At 43.0% G+C, this 18803-nt stretch overlaps 1 protein-coding gene across 2 annotated transcripts in view; it reads right to left on the bottom strand.

Moving 5' to 3' along the window:
• The window catches only part of MYOF (myoferlin), a 122951-nt gene that overhangs the window by 102369 nt on the left and 1779 nt on the right, over positions 1 to 18803 (bottom strand). For both annotated transcript variants that reach the window (XM_070752411.1, XM_070752412.1), the window contains exons 2-3: positions 12924 to 12979; positions 3154 to 3245 (exon numbers count right to left, since the gene is read on the bottom strand). In XM_070752411.1, the coding sequence (XP_070608512.1) occupies positions 3154 to 3245; positions 12924 to 12979 (148 nt within the window). The remainder of the gene's footprint in view (positions 1 to 3153; positions 3246 to 12923; positions 12980 to 18803) is intronic.

The following is an 18803-nucleotide window of genomic DNA, read 5'->3' as shown; positions in this document are numbered from 1 at the left end:
GTGCAATAGGGTTGATATTCCTGGAGGCGTCTGTAATATGGTAAATGATTTAGCTTTACTAGATAAATGGTCTAAGCAATGGAAACTGCAGTTTAATGTTTCCAAATGTAAAATAATGCACTTGAGGAAAAGGAATCCTCAATCTGAGTATTGTATTGGCAGTTCAGTGTTGGCAAATACTTCAAAAGAAAAGGATTTAGGGGTAGTGATTTCTGACAGTCTCAAAATGGGTGAACAGTGCAGTCAGGCGGTAGGGAAAGCAAGTAGGATGCTTGGCTGCATAGCTAGAGGTATAACAAGCAGGAAGAGGGAGATTATGATCCCACTATATAGAATGCTGGTGAGACCACATTTGGAATACTGTGTTCAGTTCTGGAGACCTCACCTACAAAAAGATATTGACAAAATTGAACGGGTCCAAAGACAGGCTACAAGAATGGTGGAAGGTCTTAAGCATAAAACGTATCAGGAAAGACTTCATGAACTCAATCTGTATAGTCTGGAGGACAGAAGGAAAAGGGGGGACATGATCGAAACATTTAAATATATTAAAGGGTTAAATAAGGTCCAGGAGGGAAGTGTTTTTAATAGGAAAGTGAACACAAGAACAAGGGGACACAATCTGAAGTTAGTTGGGGGAAAGATCAAAAGCAACATGAGAAAATATTATTTTACTGAAAGAGTAGTAGATCCTTGGAACAAACTTCCAGCAGATGTGGTAGATAAATCCACAGTAACTGAATTTAAACATGCCTGGGATAAACATATATCCATCCTAAGATAAAATACAGAAAATAGTATAAGGGCAGACTAGATGGACCATGAGGTCTTTTTCTGCCGTCAGACTTCTATGTTTCTATGTTTCTATGTTTCTAACTATGTGGGAAGCATCTTTCTTATTCAGAACAAAAGATATTTTATTAGTTAGTTCCACAAAAAAAAACTTAAACAAAACTTGCTTATAACATGCCCTAAAGGAAGTCACCATAAGAAAAATAGAAAGTTGCTTGCAGGAAATGGTTCCTTAAATAAACATTACACTGTTAACTTTGAATTAATTCTTATGAGCAAATTTTTTTACATATGAATCACAATATAAATTTTGCAAGGTTGAGTTAGACTTCTAAGTTCTTAAGCATTCTAAGATAGAATATTTGTTTAATTTCCAGAACAGAAACATGAAATCCAATTGTCCTGCATATAGTGATACTGGTGTACGGGAATAAAAATCACATACTTGCATATATTTGTGAGACTGCCAATAGCACCACATGCCTGTCAGCCCCCCTCCCATTCCTCCAGCTGGAGAAATGTCAGTTTCCATATCCTTAGGTTCTCATTGACATTTCCACAAAAGACATAGGCCTTTCTATATTTCAAATAGAAAACTGACAAATCTTAATGTAAATCAGTTATAAACAATCCCATCAAACTATTTTCTTTACTTGTAAACCAAAACAGAGAATTTAAAAGCAGCATTCCAAAAATCAAATCAACCATTTGGTGCCTGCAATATGAAAAATACTAAATAATAATAATAATAATAATAATAATAATAATAATAATAATAACAACAACAACAACAACAACAACAACAGAGTTGGGAGGGACCTTGGACGTCGTCTAGTCCAACCCCTCGCTTAGGCAGGAAACCCTACACTACATCAGACAGATGGTTATCCAACATCTGCTTTAAAACTTCCAGTGTTTGGGCATTCACAACTTCTGGAGGCAAGCTGTTCTGACTGTCAGGAAATTTCTCCTTAGTTCTAAGTTACTTCTCTCCTTGTTTAGTTTCCACCCATTGCTTCTTGTTCTACCCTCAGGTGCTTTAGAGAATAAGTCGACTCTTTCTTCTTTATGGCAACTCCTGAGATATTGGAACACTGCTATCATGTTTCCCCCTGGTCCTTCTTTTCATTAAACTGGCCGTGCCCAGTTCCTGCAACCGTTCTTCATATGTTTTAGCCTCCAGTCCTTTAATCATCTTTCTTGCTCTTCTCTGCACTTTTTCTAAAATCTCAATATCCCTTTTGCATCATGGTGCCCAAAACTGAATGCACTATTCCAAGTCTGGCCTTACCAAGGTCTTATAAAGTGGGATTAGCACTTCACGTCATCATATAATATGTCTGCAGTGCTGACACAAATATTATTATTATTATTATTATTATTATTATTATTATTATTATTATTTATTAGATTTGTATGCCGCCCCTCTCCGCAGATTCGGGGCGGCTCACAGCAACAATAAAACAATGTACAGTATAACAAATCTAATAATTTAAAAAACACTAAAAACCCCTTATTAAAAGCAAACATACACACAAACATATCATGCATAAACTGCATAGGCCCGGGGGAGATGTCTCAATTCCCCCATGTCTGACGGCAGAGGTGGGTTTTAAGGAGTTTACGAAAGGCAAGGAGGGTGGGGGCAATTCTAATCTCTGGGGGGAGCTGGTTCCAGAGGGTCGGGGCTGCCACAGAGAAGGCTCTTCCCCTGGGTCCCACCAAACAACATTCTTTAGTCGATGGGACCCGGAGAAGGCCAACTCTGTGGGACCTAACCGGTCGCTGGCATTCGTGCGGCAGAAGGCGGTCCCAGAGATATTACTAAAGATATTTTTCAGATCAGAGAAGGTTGCAAATGGTGATCACAAAATCACAGGACACTGCAACCATTATAAGTGCAAGCTAATTGCTAAGCGCCCGGATTAGAATCACAGGGCTGGGGGAGGGGGGATGGAATTTTGAGGACTGGCCAGTGAAGGGCTACCAATTTTTTTACTACCACACTGTGGGCGTGGCATATGCATTTTTTTAAACAACTTTCAGTGCAAATTGGGTGTTCTGGGGTGGAATTCCATTTTCACTACCCCACTGCGTTCCCTCCCCCCGTCCGGGCAGAAGCCCACCCCTGGGACTGGCCATAAGTACAACTCATTCAGAGCCATTGTAACTGAATGGTCTCTGAACACAGTTAACACAGGAATAGCTTTGCTTTAATCATAAAGCAAAAAAGCATACAATAGCATATCTGGTTTTTTTTAAAAATCTTTACGAAATAAACACTATTGCAAAAATAGTACATTTAGTTTAAAATCGTGAAATATTTGTTGAGAAATAAATGCACTAAAACGTTTAACCTACTTGTTCTGTCCTATAGTTTCAAAATCTTTCACAATTATCTGCAGGGATGATGAAATATCCAGTGGTAATCCCTTCAAATCAAATTCAAGAATCTGCGGGAAAAGGATTACAATAGTCATTAAAACTGATTTAACCCAGAACTGAACATATACAAGTAGGAAATGAAAATATTTCAGGAATAAGTACAGTATTTTAAATACATATTTTTAAAACTCGGTTATCACACAAGGATGAATTTTTAACATTTGTTGAGCTACGATACAAATATCATCTATCAGATGTAACTCAATTTATAGCTAGATATCTTAATAATTATTAATAAATGTTAATTTTATTAACCAGAAGACCACAACAGCAGCATTTTTAATGTCAGGTTTCCCAGTAACATCTCCAACAAGAGAAAACTCTGAGGCTCGAATCCATCTTGGGGGTTAGGTCTTCAGGCTTCTCAGAAACCAAAGATATTTTAAATAGAACTAGTTAAATCTTTTAAAACTAAAAATAACCCCTATCATTAGTTTCTATAAATATTTATTATCAATAAATGAATTTGATATGCAGATAGCAAGAGATCGGTGTAATAAAGAACTATAGTTTCCTATATTGTCTAGAGCAGTGATGGCGAACCTTTTTTTTCCTCGGGTGCTGAAAGAGCGTGGGTGTGCATTTTGTGCATGCCCGAGTGCCCATACCTATAATTCAATGCCTAGGGAGTGTGAAAACAGCTTCCCCTGACCCCCAGAGGTCCTCTGGAGGCTGGGAACAGCCTATTTCCCAACTTTTGGTGGGCCCAGTAGGCTCGTGTTTCACCCTCCCCAAGGCTTTCCTGGAGCCAGGGGAGGGTAAAAAATGTCTCCCCCATCCCCCCAGAAGCTCTCTGGAAACCAAAAATACCCTCTGTATGAGCCAAAAATCAGCTGGCCAATACACACATGCACTTTGGAGCTGAGCTAGGGCAACAGCTCACGTGCCAGCAGAGGTGGCGCCGCATGCCACCTGTGGCACCCGTGCCATAGGTTCACCATCATTGGTCTAGAGCAGCGGTCCCCAAACTACAGCCCGTGGGCCGGATGCGGCCCGCTGAGGCAATTTACCCGGCCCGCGGCAACGTACGAGATTTTACCATCTATATACAGTACTAAGTTCCCAAATCTCCCCTCCACTCTGCTGCTGAGCCTCTGGCGGCGGCAAGGAAGAGGAAAGCCAAGGGGCGGGGAGGAAAGCACCCTATGGCAGAGCAGTAACAGTTCCTCTCCCTAAAGGCGAGAAAGAAATTGGCCAATTGCTTTCCTCCCCACCCCCTGGCTTTCCACCTCCTCCTCCTCCAAAAGCCCTGCAAGAGCGTCTGGAGGGGCCAGTAAACAAGCCATCATGACCCCCCCGCGCACTAACTTGTTAACGTCCATGCCGTCCCGGATCGCAGGGAGGGGAGCTTTTCCCCGGCCAGGCAACGGCGAGGCCCTTCCGATGCTTGCCCGCCGCCCAGGCCCCATGCTTGGAGCCGGGGGGCAATGGGCCTAGCCTCGGCTTACTTGGCCCCGGTGCGGCCGAAGCGCGGGGTGGAGTAGGCGGCGGTGGCAACTGCTTCAGGCCCACCCCCGAGCTGAGCTTCCTTTGGCTTCCTTCGAGGCCCAGCTGCAAAGCTCACCTGCCGCCTCGAAGGAAGCCAAAGGAAGCTCAGCTCAATGAGGACCGGCTGTTGGTCCCTTGAAGCTGCCGCTGCTGCCGCCCACTGCGGAGATCCCTTCGCCCGAACGGAGGCAGCGATGGCGGGCTCAAGGGACCAAGAGCTGGTCTTTCTCGGGGCTGAATTGTTGCAGCCTCTGAGACCGCCTCCAGGCGAAGGGATCTCCTCGGTGGGCGGCCTCGGAGGCTGCAGCATTGCAGCTCCGAAAAGGACCGGCAGTTGGTCCCTCGAAGCTGCCACTACTGCCGCCCACTGCGGAGATCCCTTTGCCCGAACGGAGGCAGCGGTGGTGGACTCAAGGGACCAAGAGCCGGTCTTTCTCGGGGCTGAATTGTTGCAGCCTCTGCGTCCGCCTCCGCCTCCGGGCGAAGGGATCTCCTCGATGGGCAACCTCGGAGGCTGCAGCAATGCAGCCCCGAAAAGGACCGGCTGTTGGTCCCTTGAACCCGCCTCCGCCTCCGTTCGGGCAAAGGGATCTCCGCAGTGGGCGGCGGCGGCGGCAGCTTCAAGGGACCAACAGCCAGTCCTTCTCGGAGTTGCGTTGCTGCAGCCTCCGAAGCCACCCACCGAGGAGATCCCTTCGCCCGGAAGTGGATGCGGCCACAGAGGCTGCAACAATTCAGCCCTGAGAAAGACCGGCTCTTGGTCCCTTCTTGGAGCTTCTGCTTGCAGCCGACTGCCCCGCAGCGTGTTGCAGGGCAGAAAAAAAAAGAAGAGAGGAAGGAAGAGAGAAGAAAAGTAGAGAGAGAGAGAGATAGAAAGCAAGAGAGAGAGAGAAAGAAAGCAAGAGAGAGAGAGAGAATACAAGTGAGAGGGGGAGGGAATGTGAGAGAGAAAAAGAGAAAAATGAGAAAATGATGGAGGGAGAGAAGGAGGGAGAGGGAAGAGAGAAGTGGGAAGGAGGGAGGGAGGGAAAGAAGCAGAAATGGAGGGAAAAGGAAGGAAGGAAAGGAAGAAGGAAGGAAGGAAGGAAGAAGAAATGGAGGGAACAAGGAAGGAAGGAAGAATGAAATGAATGGAGGGGCGGAGGAAGGAAGGACTTTTTTGGGGGGGTGTAATTTTTTTTAAATTTTTCTCTCAACCATACATTCAAACAATACAATGTACCATCTAATTTTCCCTGAATAAAATGTCAGTAACTAATATCAATCATCAAAAAAGTTGCAAAAGTTTTTTTTCTAATGTTGTCATCCAGATACATAATTTTCTTTTAATTAAGTTCCCTCCTTAATGTTCCTTCAAAAAGTACAACACCAATTATATTTCTAACTTATTAACCATTATGCCAAAGTGCTTCCTTCTCTCTTTATATATTTTTCTATAAATATTTTTATACATTTTTCTATAAACCAAGAAAACCTTGTATAGCCAATCAGATGTTAACAAAAGAAAATTAAATACAAAACAAACATGTATGAATTTCAGACTTCTTCCCCCCCTCTAAATAGTACATTCCCATTTTGTTTTTTTACGTTAAAACAAGGTATGTGCAGTGTGCATAGGGATTTGTTCATAGTTTTTTTTTTATAGTCCGGCCCTCCAACAGTCTGAGGGACAGTGAACTGGCACCCTGTGTAAAAAGTTTGGGGACCCCTGGTCTAGAGTAACAATGGGAATGTCTTAACTTCTACACCTAGTCCATGGGCCTAACTTACAATACTGTATATACAACTGAAATTAATATTTAGAATGTATTTTACTCCATTATGTTTTTATGGAAAAGGATTATATAGCAGAATATTGTGTTTATGTAATACAGTGATCCCTCGATTTTCGCGATCTCAATCTTCGCGAAACGCTATATCGCGATTTTTCCACCCGATGACGTCACTCCTTTCCTTTCTCATCTTTCTTTCTCTCTCTCTTTCTCTATCTTGCTTCTTCCTCTCTCACACTCTCTTCCTCCCTCTCTCATCTCTTTCTTTCCTTCTCTCTCTTTCTCTATCTCTCCCCCTCTTGCTCTCGAGCGGCAAGCGAGCAGCCGGGCGGGCGGGTGAACGGGCAAGCGGCAAGCAAGCGGCTGGGTGGGCGGGTGAACGGGCAAGCGGCAAGCCACAAGCGAGCGGCTGGGTGGGCGAGTGACGGGCAAGCGGCAAGCGAGCAGCCGGGCGGGCGGGTAAACGGGCAAGCGGCAAGCGAGCGGCCGGGTGGGCGGGTGATGGGCAAGCGGCAAGCGGCAAGCGATCTTGGGGTTTCCCCTTTGCCTGGGCGGCGGGAAGACCCAGGGAAGGTTCCTTCGGCCGCCCAGCAGCTGATCTGCTCCGCAGCGTGGCAGCAGCGAGGAGCCGAAGATGGGGTTGGCAATGGGGAAACCCCATCTTTGGCTCCTCGCTGCTGCCGCGCTGCGGAGCAGATCAGCTGCTGGGCGGCCGAAGGAACCTTCCCTGGGTGCCGCCCGCCGCCCACGCAAACTCCACCATCTGCGCATGCGCAGATGGTGTTTTTACTTCCGCAACCCTACATCGCGAAAAATCGATTATCGCGAGGGGTCTTGGAACGGAACCCTCGCGATACTCGAGGGATCACTGTACTTCTTTAAAACACATGTTTTTACAATGTCCTCAAACAAAAATTCAAAATAAATTAAAATCTGTGTCCACAGATTGGCACCGACCAATCTGGTTTGATGATGTCATCGTGATGTCACTAGTGGGTTGCTACCAGTTCAGGCGAACTAGTCCAAACCGGTCTGAACCCAGCCTGCATAGTTTTTAATCAAATCATTGCACTTGTTAAGTGAATCATGCAGTTTTTAAGCAAATCTGGCTTACCCCTTTGACTTTGTTTATTGGAAGCCAAGTGGGAAGGTTACAAAATACAAATGGTGATCCTATGACCCAGGACAGTATAATTGTCATAAATACATGCCAGTTGCCAAGCACCTGAATTTTTACCATGTGACCATGGGGATGCTGCAATGGTCATAAGCGTGAAAACTGGTCACAAATAACTTTTTTTCAGTGCTATTTTAACTGAACAGTCACTAAATAAGTGGTGTAAATTGAGGATTACCTGTAGTCCAAAAATAAAAAACCCAACGTGTGTGGGATATTGTTTTTTAAATCAATTGGGAAACAAGTGTGTTATTATAGTTAATTTTTAAACAACAAAACATGACAAACACCAACATGCAACATATATTCCCTTTTAACGGCAGTTTCATAATGGTAATATTCTATTATTTACATTTCCCCCCTATTATTCTTTAAATATATTTATCCTTATTAATCCATTATCCCTTATTTCTATATATATTTCTTCACACATATTAGTTATAGCTTTACATTATTTTACAAACATTATATCTTTTATGTCATTTCCCCATTCAATCTTTTTTACTATTTCTACTCTCCAGGCAGTTATATCATTTGCTCCATACTGCATAGTAATCTGTGTCTTCCTTTTCCTTTATTTCTTTTGCTAGCTTATCCATCTGTGCAGAGTCCAGAATTATTCTTCTCAGTTCTTCCTCAGTTTGCACGTTATCATTTTTCCAGTTCTGTGCATATATTATTCTTGCATCCATAATTATATGTAAAATTAGATATTGTATTTCTTTAATGTATTTTATATTAAGTATTCCCAACAAAAATGTCTCCGCTTTCCAATCTGTGGGTTGGTCGATTATGTCTTCCAACCATTTTCTTAATTTTGGCCCAATATTTTTTTGCAGATGGACATGTCCACCATAGATGGCAATACATTCTGTATACTTTTTTACGGAAACATCTTAGCAAGCCTTGTTGGTGGAAGATGTCATAGAAACATAGAAACACAGAAGATTGACAGCAGAAAAAGATCTCATGGTCCATCTAGTCCAGTGTTTCCCAACCTGTGTGCCGCGGCACACTGGTGTGCCGCGAGACATGGTCAGGTGTGCCGCGAGGCGGAGGCCAGCAAAGGTTGTTTTGAAAGTCGGCCCCCTCGCGCGCATGGCTTTTCCTTGCTAATAGCGGCGGGCAATAGCCAGGGGAGGGGCAGCTTCTGCAAGTGGGAGCTCCAGGGCTGAGGCTTCCACTTGTGGCTGTCCCCACCCGATCCGTCCTTCTCTCCGGCTTTCTTGGGGCGCGGCTCCTCCCACAGCTGTGGCTGCAGCGGCGCTGGTGATCCGTCCGCTAGCCGCTCCGAGCGCTGTGGGAACGCCCACCCCTCTCACAATCCCGCTCAGTCTTCTCGGCCACCTACATGCTGCGGGAAGCCCAGGAAAACCAAGCAGAGCCCCAGGCCAGGCAGAAGAATGCCGCTGCCTTGCTATCCCGCTTCTCTCTGGCCATGCGGTTGCAGAAGCAAGCTCTCCCCCCTCACACGCACACTTTCGGCTGGGCAGGGGGCAAAGCCGACCCCCTGGCTGCTGGCGAAGGAGGTTCGCTCGAGCCTCAGAAAGGAGGTGGATTCAGGCAAAGAGCCTGGTGCAACGGGCGCAGCGTTGGAAAGCGAGCGGGCGGTGGGGGCGCTTCGCTTCTGCCTTCCTGAGGCGCTTTTTTTGGGCTCCGCGTCCGGCGAGTTTCTGCCTTGCCTTGCCTACTTAATGCGGCTGGAGAGATGCTAATTCCCATCCCAAACAGTCCGTCTTTTCCCTCAGGAGTGGGTGGGCGTTTTGTCCCTGGCAGCATCAGGAGGACAACAGATGACTAATCGCACCAGAGAACAAGAGAGAGAAAGCATGAGAGAGAAAGAAAATAAGAGAGAGAACGAGAGAGCAAAAGAGAGAGAGAGAGGTGCTTTTTGAAGCATATGGTAAAAAGCACCCAAATAATAAGAAACCCCCCCCAGCCCACACCTGTTTTTGAAAAGAATAAAAGAGGAAAAAAAACCAGCCCTCAACTGGTTTTGGAAATGGTTCGAGTGTGTATACACATACACGCATAAAGATGGGAGAGAGACAGGGATGGAAAAAGAGGAGAAGTGAGAGGGAGAAGGAATGAGGGAAAAAGGGAGGAAGAGAGAGAAATGAGAAACATGAGAGGGAAAAGGGGGAAAGACAGGAGAAGTACCCAGAAATGAGAGAGCGGTATAAATTTGAGGAGGGATGATTGATGATTGACTGTATTTATAAGAGGATGTTACATGGGATTGTATATATGAGGGGGTTATGTATGTATGTATGTATGTATGTATGTATGTATGTATGTATGTATGTATGTATGTATTTATTTATTTATTTATTTATTTATTAGATTTGTGTCATTTTGGTTGGTGGTGTGCCCCAGGATTTTGTAAATGTAAAAAATGTGCCGCGGCTCAAAAAAGGTTGAAAATCACTGATCTAGTCTGCCCTTATGCTATTTCCTGTATTTTGTCTTAGGATGGATATATGTTTATCCCAGGAATGTTTAAATTCAGTTACTGTGGATTTACCAACCGCGTCTGCTGAAAGTTTGTTCCAAGCATCTACTACTCTTCATGTCATCTGTAAAACATCTTCAACTGGTTTTCCTTGAATGCCAACGACATAGTCTATTTTATATTTATTTCCCACATTTTTTCCTATTTCTCCAATTCTATATTATATCTTTTTAAAATTGCCCATTCAATCATTGTTTCTTTGACAACCTTTTTTTGTTATTAATTTGGATTTATTTTTAGTGATCGTAATCCTTGCTACCTCACCAAATTCTTCTACTTTTTGAATCAGTTTAGAATCAGTTTTCTAATGGGTCTTCCAACATAAGCAAATGTGTTATTGATGGGGAGTGATCAGTTTGGGGTTGCTTCCTAATATTTTTGGGTTACTGTAGACAAGCAGTTGTGAAATTTAGAATGGATAATCAGAAAGGAAAGAAACATTAGGTATATTTCACAAGTGAATTGTGCAGCAACGAACCCGCCCCCTCCTACTTGCAATGCTATTATTCCTATTATCTAGCTATGTTGCCTTCCCTTTTCTAGTTTAGGATTAGAGTTAGAGTTAGTTTAAGATGTAAGTACGGTATGTATGAAAGTATGAAACACTAGCTTCACATATGCTGTGTAACCTTTGCATCCCTGATCTTACACTCAGCAAACTTTAGCAAGGTATGATTTTCCACTTGTTTTCTGGAGGGGAACAGAAGTCAAACTTCAAGAAAATGTTAGGGACAAAAGAAAACAACCCACTCAGATACCCCCCTTCCCCAAAATCTAGATTAAATAAAACAACAACTAAACCATAGCAATTGCATCCCTGCAGCCCTTGGCTGTCTCAAATAATGAAACCTCCAGACAAAAGATTTCTTGCCCAGACAAAGATTCTAGAGGTGCACACATCCACAATATTGACACATTTCAAAGTTGATTCCAAATAATGATTGGTTTGTTTGTTTGATTCCCAGAAATTGTAAGTGATGCTGATGCAGATGTCGAAATAGTAATTTCTATAGAAATGGTAATGTTGCCTATCTAAACATTTTGAAATATTCAAGTGCTCTGGTATGATTAGGTTGATTTTATTGACAATTGGAAACAAATGCTGGTTTTCGGGGGGGGGGGGATGTAAAACGGTCACATGACCATGGGACTCTACAAATATCCCTAGATGTATGTCCCATGCCCATGGGTGGCAATCAGAACTTTGGAAATTTGGGTCCAAAGTGTCCTTGTAGGTCCATCAAACTCTTGATAAGCACACTGGTTGTAGGTCGAGGATAGTTATTTCAAATCTTACTCCACAATTTGAAATGCTTTTTTCCCTAAAAGTGGCTGTTCCTTTTCAGTAATCATAGTCAGGAACTATTAAAAAAGGCCCTTAAGAGCCATATGTTTTTGTACTTATCAGAGTATGCCAAGGGCCGTCGGCCTCCTACCGGGCCAGCGGTGTTTGCGGTGTGGGCCGCCATCTTGGGGGTGGAGCCTGAGGCCCTGCGTCATCGACGGGGGCTGCAGTGATGTCATTGCAGTGCACGGGGCACCGATTGATCGAGGAGCGGCCGGGGTGGGGCGCCCTATATAAGGGGCCTGCTCGTGGTGCCGCTCCTCTTTGTTCTTCTGTCTCCAGGCGGAGACACGCGCCCACCCTCCCTCTGTTACAGGGTGCATATGATGGGTCACCCCTTGGGGGGCCGAGTAGGAATTTTTGGCAGTCATAGTAGATTGGCCTAACTGTGGCTGTTGTACTCACCAGCTAGTTTCCCCCCCCCAAGGTCATTGGGGGAGGGGGTGAAAGGGGGCGGAAATGGGCGCAAGCAGCAACTGTGTGATCTCCTTTAAGGGCACCTCTAATGAGGTGAGAGACGACCTCGTTCTCGTACCACAGGGCTCGACCGGCTTGGGTATGGGAAGGGGGCCACACCCTGGGGCTCGCTGGCTGGGGCTTCCCAGAGACCAGGGGTGAGCCATCCCACATGCCATGGGGGCGTGGCATGGGGTAGGGGGCAGGTGTAAGGATACCACTCCCCTACGCCCAGGCAAGGAGCTTTCGCCCGAGAGTTGCTCAGAAAAGGTTTGTGACAGTTGACTCTGCCCCCATTTTGATTTATTCACCCCTGCAGGTCATGTGATTTAAATGGTTAATTCATTAATTGATAATGAATTAATAAAGTGACCCCATTACTGTATACCCAAATGTTCTGTGTCCGAGTGTTACTCCGCCTTCGCCGCAAAAGCTGTCACTGCCACAATCATCAAACAAACAATGGCCAGAAGACTCCAAAACATTACTATGTGATTTGACATGTGCCAGGAAGTCCTTAAGTCTGAAAAATAAATAACTCCTCAAATATGATCACTGACTGCAAAAAGACTGCCTCCATGAGCATCCACCAGGAGAGCAATGGAGATTGCAAAGGATGATGTGTTTAATGAGGTCTCATGCAAATGCAGTAAATTACATCAAACATTGGGATGTAAATATATAACGGTGATTTTTGCATAATTATCTCATTGCACACAGGCCATCATTTTGGCAGTCTGTGGTCTGCTGCAGAGGCTGCTAGCCACTAATTACAACCTTAGCAGGACAGGAAGAAATTCTACTTCTGAACAGAGCAGAAACATACAACATATGTGTTTCTCACTGTCTTCTTGCTTGCAGCAAAGTCATGTGACTGAATCCTATTACACCGATTGTGCTCTTTCCTACATTAGAGGCACAGAAAGATCAAGTTACCTCATTCCAAACAGGGTTGAGTTCATTATCAATTTTCTTTGTTTTCTTTTTCTCATCTAGGAATAAACAAAGTTATGCGTTACTATTGTGGAAAAATAGTTTTTAAAACTCCATTACAATTTTTTTAAAAAAAATCTTTTTCATGGCTATGATAATTACTCATTGGTAGATTACATCTTTACTTATGTGGACACACCTATAACATTTCCAAATGCTTCCTTCTTCTTCTTTTTTTTGCAACACTACCCAAGATTCCAAGAACCGTTGTAAAATATATAATATTTATCCAGCTTTGACATTTTTACAGCAATGGCTCTCAAACATATCGGTCGCAGAACACTTGTACAGTTTTAAAAATTATTTGAGGATCCCAAAGAGCTTTGGTTTATGAGGATTATACCTATTGATATTTACTATAAGAAATTAAAATTGAAATGTTTTAAAATATTTGTTTGACTTAGAAGATCTTATGTTGATAGAGGTATATCAGCAGATATTATTTTTCCTACTGATGATCTTTATCCTACCTCTAATACTCTTTTCTGTGTCATGGCAATCACCTCTCATCTTTGTTAGCAATCTTTGTTAGCAGTAAATGGCTCATCCCCCATCTTTACAAATCGCACCTCAAACTCTCTCAACAACCTAACTCAAATCAACTTCACTGTAGACCGCATTGAAAAAGCAATCCGTGACCTCAAACCTTCCCTATCAGTTGGACCAGACGGTCTTTGTGCATATTTCCTAAAAAAGCTTTCTTATGCTATAGCTGAACCTCTAAGCATTGTCTTCCAAAAATCCTTCAGGACCAGCACACTCCCCAAGCTATGGTCAAAAGCAATGGTCATCCCCATGACAAACTACTCCTAAAACTCAAATCCTATGGCATCTCAGGATTCCTCCACAGCTGGATTACTGCATTCCTGTCAAACAGGCAACAAGTTGTCAAAATTGGAAGCGCCATTTCCACCCCTGTCCCTGTCAAAAGTGGTGTTCCCCAGGGCAGTGTACTAGGTCCTACTCTTTTCATTCTCTACATCAATGACCTCTGCGATCATATCACAAGCAACTGTGTTCTTTTTGCCAATGATGTAAAACTTTTCAACACCACTGACAACACATTTACTTTCCAAAAAGACCTTGACTTTGTCTCAGATTGGTCTAACACCTGGCAACTTCAAATACCAACCAACAAATGCTCTACCCTCCACATCGGCAAAAAGAATCCAAACCTCATATATAAACTGAATAAACAAATTCTCACAGCCAACCCACACTCAGTAAAAGACCTTGGAATACTAATATCAAATGACCTAAGTGCTAAATCCCACTGTAACAATATCGCCAAAAGGGCTTCTAGAGTTGTTCACCTGATCCTACGTAGCTTCTGCTCCGGCAATCTCACACTACTCACAAGAGCCTACAAAAGTTTTGCCAGACCCATCCTTGAATACAGCTCATCTGTCTGGAACCCATACCACATCTCAGACATCAATACCCTTGAAAACGTTCAAAGATATTTCACCAGAAGAGCCCTACGAAAATAGACTAACAATCTGGGTCTAGAAAGCGTAGAACTACGGTGCCTAAAACATGATTTAAGTATTGCCCACAAGATCATATGCTGCAACGTCCTACCAGTCAATGACTACTTCAGCTTCAACCACAACAACACAAGAGCATGCAACAGATTCAAACTTAATATTAACCGCTCCAAACTTGACTGTAAAAAATATGACTTTAACAATCGAGTTGTCGAAGCGTGGAACTCATTACCGGACTCAATAGTGTCAACCTCTAACCCCCAACATTTCTCCCTTAGACTATCCACGATTGACCTCTCCAGGTTTCTAAGAGGTCAGTAAGGGGCGTACATAAGTGCACTAGTGTGCCTTTCGTCCCCTGTCCCATTGTCTTTCCTTTATCTCATATCTCATATATATTTTCTTCCTTTCATATATCTTCTCTATTTTTACATATTATCTTTATATATATTACTTCATGTCTATTCTCTTCCATATGTATTGTGTATTGGACAAATGAATAAATAAAATAAAAAAAATAAAAAAATCTAAGATAGTTGATTTTTAAAGTGTGTTCTGGGGCAGAATGGGACAACTCATTGAGGCCAGCTGGCTGCAGTTAATTGACCACAGCTAATTCCACACAGGTCAACTCACCATGGCTAACTTGCCACAGGACAGCAGGACAATTCAACAATTTAATTATTTAAAATAAGCAAAATGTTATTTTAACTTTTTTCATTCACATTTCATTTTATCCCTCCTTGGCATCTTTTCTTTAATGATTCTATTCTACTATTTCTTTGATGTTAGTGTAACTCTTGTCCCACGGCGAGATGTCCCATTGGGAACTGGCCATGGTGAATTGTCCTGCAGCGAGTTGGTCACAGCAAGTTGGCTGCAGCGAGTTGGCCATGGCAAAGATAAATTTCCATGTGAGATTCAGAAGATTATCCCTTGAGCTATTCCCCCCTCCCCCGTGTGATTCTAACTATATTAACTTTGGGATAGATCACTGCTAATCAATCTCAAGAGCTCTAATATGGACTTCAACTTCCATAATTTCCCAGTCACTCATGCTTAAAAGTTAATCTTTTCTCAAATCTCAATCTCAGAAAGTCCTAAAATTTCTGAGATTGAGAAACATTGGACTAAATAATTATTAATATATTTTAGCTCTGATAAATAGAAGGACAGTCTAACCATTGCAAAAGATGGACATTTAACCTCAATAAATTTTACATTGACTAAACATAGATAAAAATTTCACAGAAACTCGGTATTTTTAAAGTCAAATCCATACTTTTAATCTATAAAATGTCTAACAGAAATAAGAAAAAAATATAGTAATTCTATTCTAAATAAGCCAGCTATTATAGCATGCATTGCACCAAATCTCTTTTAAAAAGTAATGGAAGGATTTAATAGTGATTTAAAACAAAACAAAACAAGGATGCCTCAGATTTATATTTTCTTTTTGCATAGCTTCCATGAAATTTCTTTCTACATAGCTTACATGAAATTCAATTATAGAACATAGTACTTCTGCTAGATATGTGTAGGAAGTGCAGAAAATTTGGTCCTTATTTAGTCAGGGTGGAAACTAGTGATTCATATTCCTGTAATAAAACTGTGGCAGGAATTAACATTTTTTTTAAAAAAGGAGTGTGTTAGATACTAGCTCAGGCTAGACCACAAAAGATTTGCAAGTCCTGTTGAACAATATCAGCTGTAATGTTATATTTAAGCTAAAAACCTATTATAATCCCATGCAGTTTTGCCATTATTTAATATTAGCATACATTGTTACAATTGAATTGGACCCAACATTTTCCACAATTATACTTTGAAATCTCAAAGTATGAGCTTATCACATATTTTTGGAAGAGAAGTGCTAACTTTGTTAAATTTGCACACATTGTATATTTATCTAAGAGTAATCCTTACTGAGATAAAGCTGTGAGGTATCATAAAACATTGAGAGCTCCAATTTATATAATCTTCATTTATTCTGTTTGGGTGAATTTTTAAGCAAATCAGCAATAAACAATACCAATTTATCCATTGTGGTTGTATTGAATTCACTTGGGACGATTTCACAACACCTTCTGCCTGGAGGGAGGAGACCTATCACTTTGAACAGATCTCTTGCAATGAACATTTGAAATTGGTTCAAATTGAACTTGAATTTATGAATTTGAACCAACTCTAAACTACAGATATTAATAGTTATCTTATTCAGGATATTCCATCCCATCCCATTCTCTCCCCTGCTCCCCAACTTTTCCATTATTCAAGCAATTTCCTCATTAGCATCTTCATAATATTATTCAGCCCTCACTAAAGTAATATGAAGCTTGTCTTTATTATATTCATTTTGGCACAACAATGAACGGATAACTGTATAATGCTGTAAGTCTCTAGTGGGGAAATGACCTCAATTGTTATTCCATGGCACCAGGGCCACCATCAGGAATTTTGGGGCCCCATTCAGCCTAAGTGTCTGGGGGCCCCCCACCATTTTAAAACTATTTTAAGTCGCCAAGCCACTCCATCCCCTGGGATCATTTCCTGCTTTACGCCAAGCGAGGCGGTCCCATAGGCCAGTGCTTCCCAACCTTGGCAACTTGAAGATATCTGGACTTTAACTCCCAGAATTCCCCAGCCAGCGAATGCTGGCTGGGGAATTCTGGGAGTTGAAGTCCAGATATCTTCAAGTTGTCAAGGTTGGGAAGCACTGCCATAGGCTATTTCAGGAACTGGGTTAAGCCGATTGTGTGGACTCGTCCAGGAGAAAGAAAGAAGCAGGAGTGACAAGCGGAAGAAAGATCCTCCTGGCATCGGTCAGGCAGAGCGAGGCTTATTTACGGCTCCTTGGCTTCTCCCTTCTTGTTGACAAAACCATGTGCTTTCTAGCGAGGGGAGGGGGGAGGGGGATCCCACACCCGGCAGCCACCGGCGAGGAGCTGGAAAGGACGAGGGGAGAGAAAAAGCAGGGTACCAGCAGTCGGGCGGGTGTCTTGAGGGGGCACTCCCACCTGGAAGGAAGGGAAAAAAGGCGAGGGCGAGCTATGAAGGAAGGAGGGAGGGTGGAAGGAAGGAAGAAAGGAAGGAAGGAAGGAATGGTAAAAGGGGCGATCAAGAGAGGAATGGGTGAATGAATGGACGGAGGGTGGGAAGGAAGGAAGGAAAGAGGGAAGGGACAGGAACAGAGGAAGGGTGCAAAGAAAGCAAGGAAAGGTGTGAAAGGGGAGAGTAAGAGAGGAAGGAGTGAAAGAAGGGAGTGAGGGAGGAAAGAAGGGAGGAAGGAGAAGGAAAGCAAGAAATGGAGGGAGGGAAGGAAAGAAAAAAAGAAAGAAAGAAAGGGGGAAGGGACAGGAACAGAGGAAGGAAGGAAGGAAACTTATGAAAGGGGAGAGTAAGAGAGGAAGGACTGAAGGAAGGAAGGGAGGGAAGAAGGTAGGAAGGAGAAAGAAAAGAAGAAATAGAGGAAGGGAAGGTAAAAGAGAGAAAGAAAAGGAGCAAGAAAGAGAAAGAAAGAAAGAAAGAGAATGAAAGAGAAATAAAAAGAGAGAGGGGGAATGAAAGAAATGGAAGGAGGGAAGGAAGGAGAGAAAGCAAGAGAAAGAAAGAAAGCAAGATAAAGAAAAAAGAATGAAAGAGCCAGAGAGAAAGAGAGAAAGAAAGAAAAAGCAACGAAAGAAATTGTGATTTTTACTAGGCAGAGCGGCTGAGCCCGCCTCCTTGAAAAGACTACAACTCCCAAGAGGCACCGGGAGGGAAGTGTGGGCGAAGGGGGCGGGCGCCCGCGGAGTTGGTCGTGGGAATAGTAGAATGAAAAGGCAGCAAAATAAAGGCGAGTGAGTGAGGGAAGGGAATGTCGGGAGGGAATGGCTCACTGCTTTTCCACCCAGCCAGCCCCTTCCCACTGAGATGAGGGGGGGTCATGCGACTGCGGGGGGCCCTAATTGTTCAATTTCGCCGGGCCCGTTACACCACTCCCAGTAGTACCGGTCTATCGGCGGCCCTGCATGGCACTAACAATATTCTGTTCTTTAAATATGTGTCAATACAGCTGATTTGTATTTCAGCAAAATCTATTCTTTCCAGGTGGTTCTTAGCATATATAACCAGGACTAGAACATATTGGAGGCTGTTGGAGATTCTAACCATTCATTTTCAGTTAGCGTTAAATGCCACAAAAGACATTTTGTCTTTATCTCTTTCTAGGCTTCCACCAAGATGTCTCTTTTTCCTCCTACAATCTTTGTACTTCTGCAAACTCCAGAGATTTTTTCAGGCCTGCTGATACTTCTCCCTTGTGAGTGGGTGTATTTTGGGTACATAGCAACAACAC

This window comes from Erythrolamprus reginae, chromosome 5 (genome assembly GCF_031021105.1).
Source record: "Erythrolamprus reginae isolate rEryReg1 chromosome 5, rEryReg1.hap1, whole genome shotgun sequence".
NCBI classification, from domain to species: Eukaryota; Metazoa; Chordata; class Lepidosauria; order Squamata; family Dipsadidae; genus Erythrolamprus; species Erythrolamprus reginae.
Note: the sequence above shows the minus strand (reverse complement) of the source record. Positions and strands in the feature narration are given on the sequence as shown.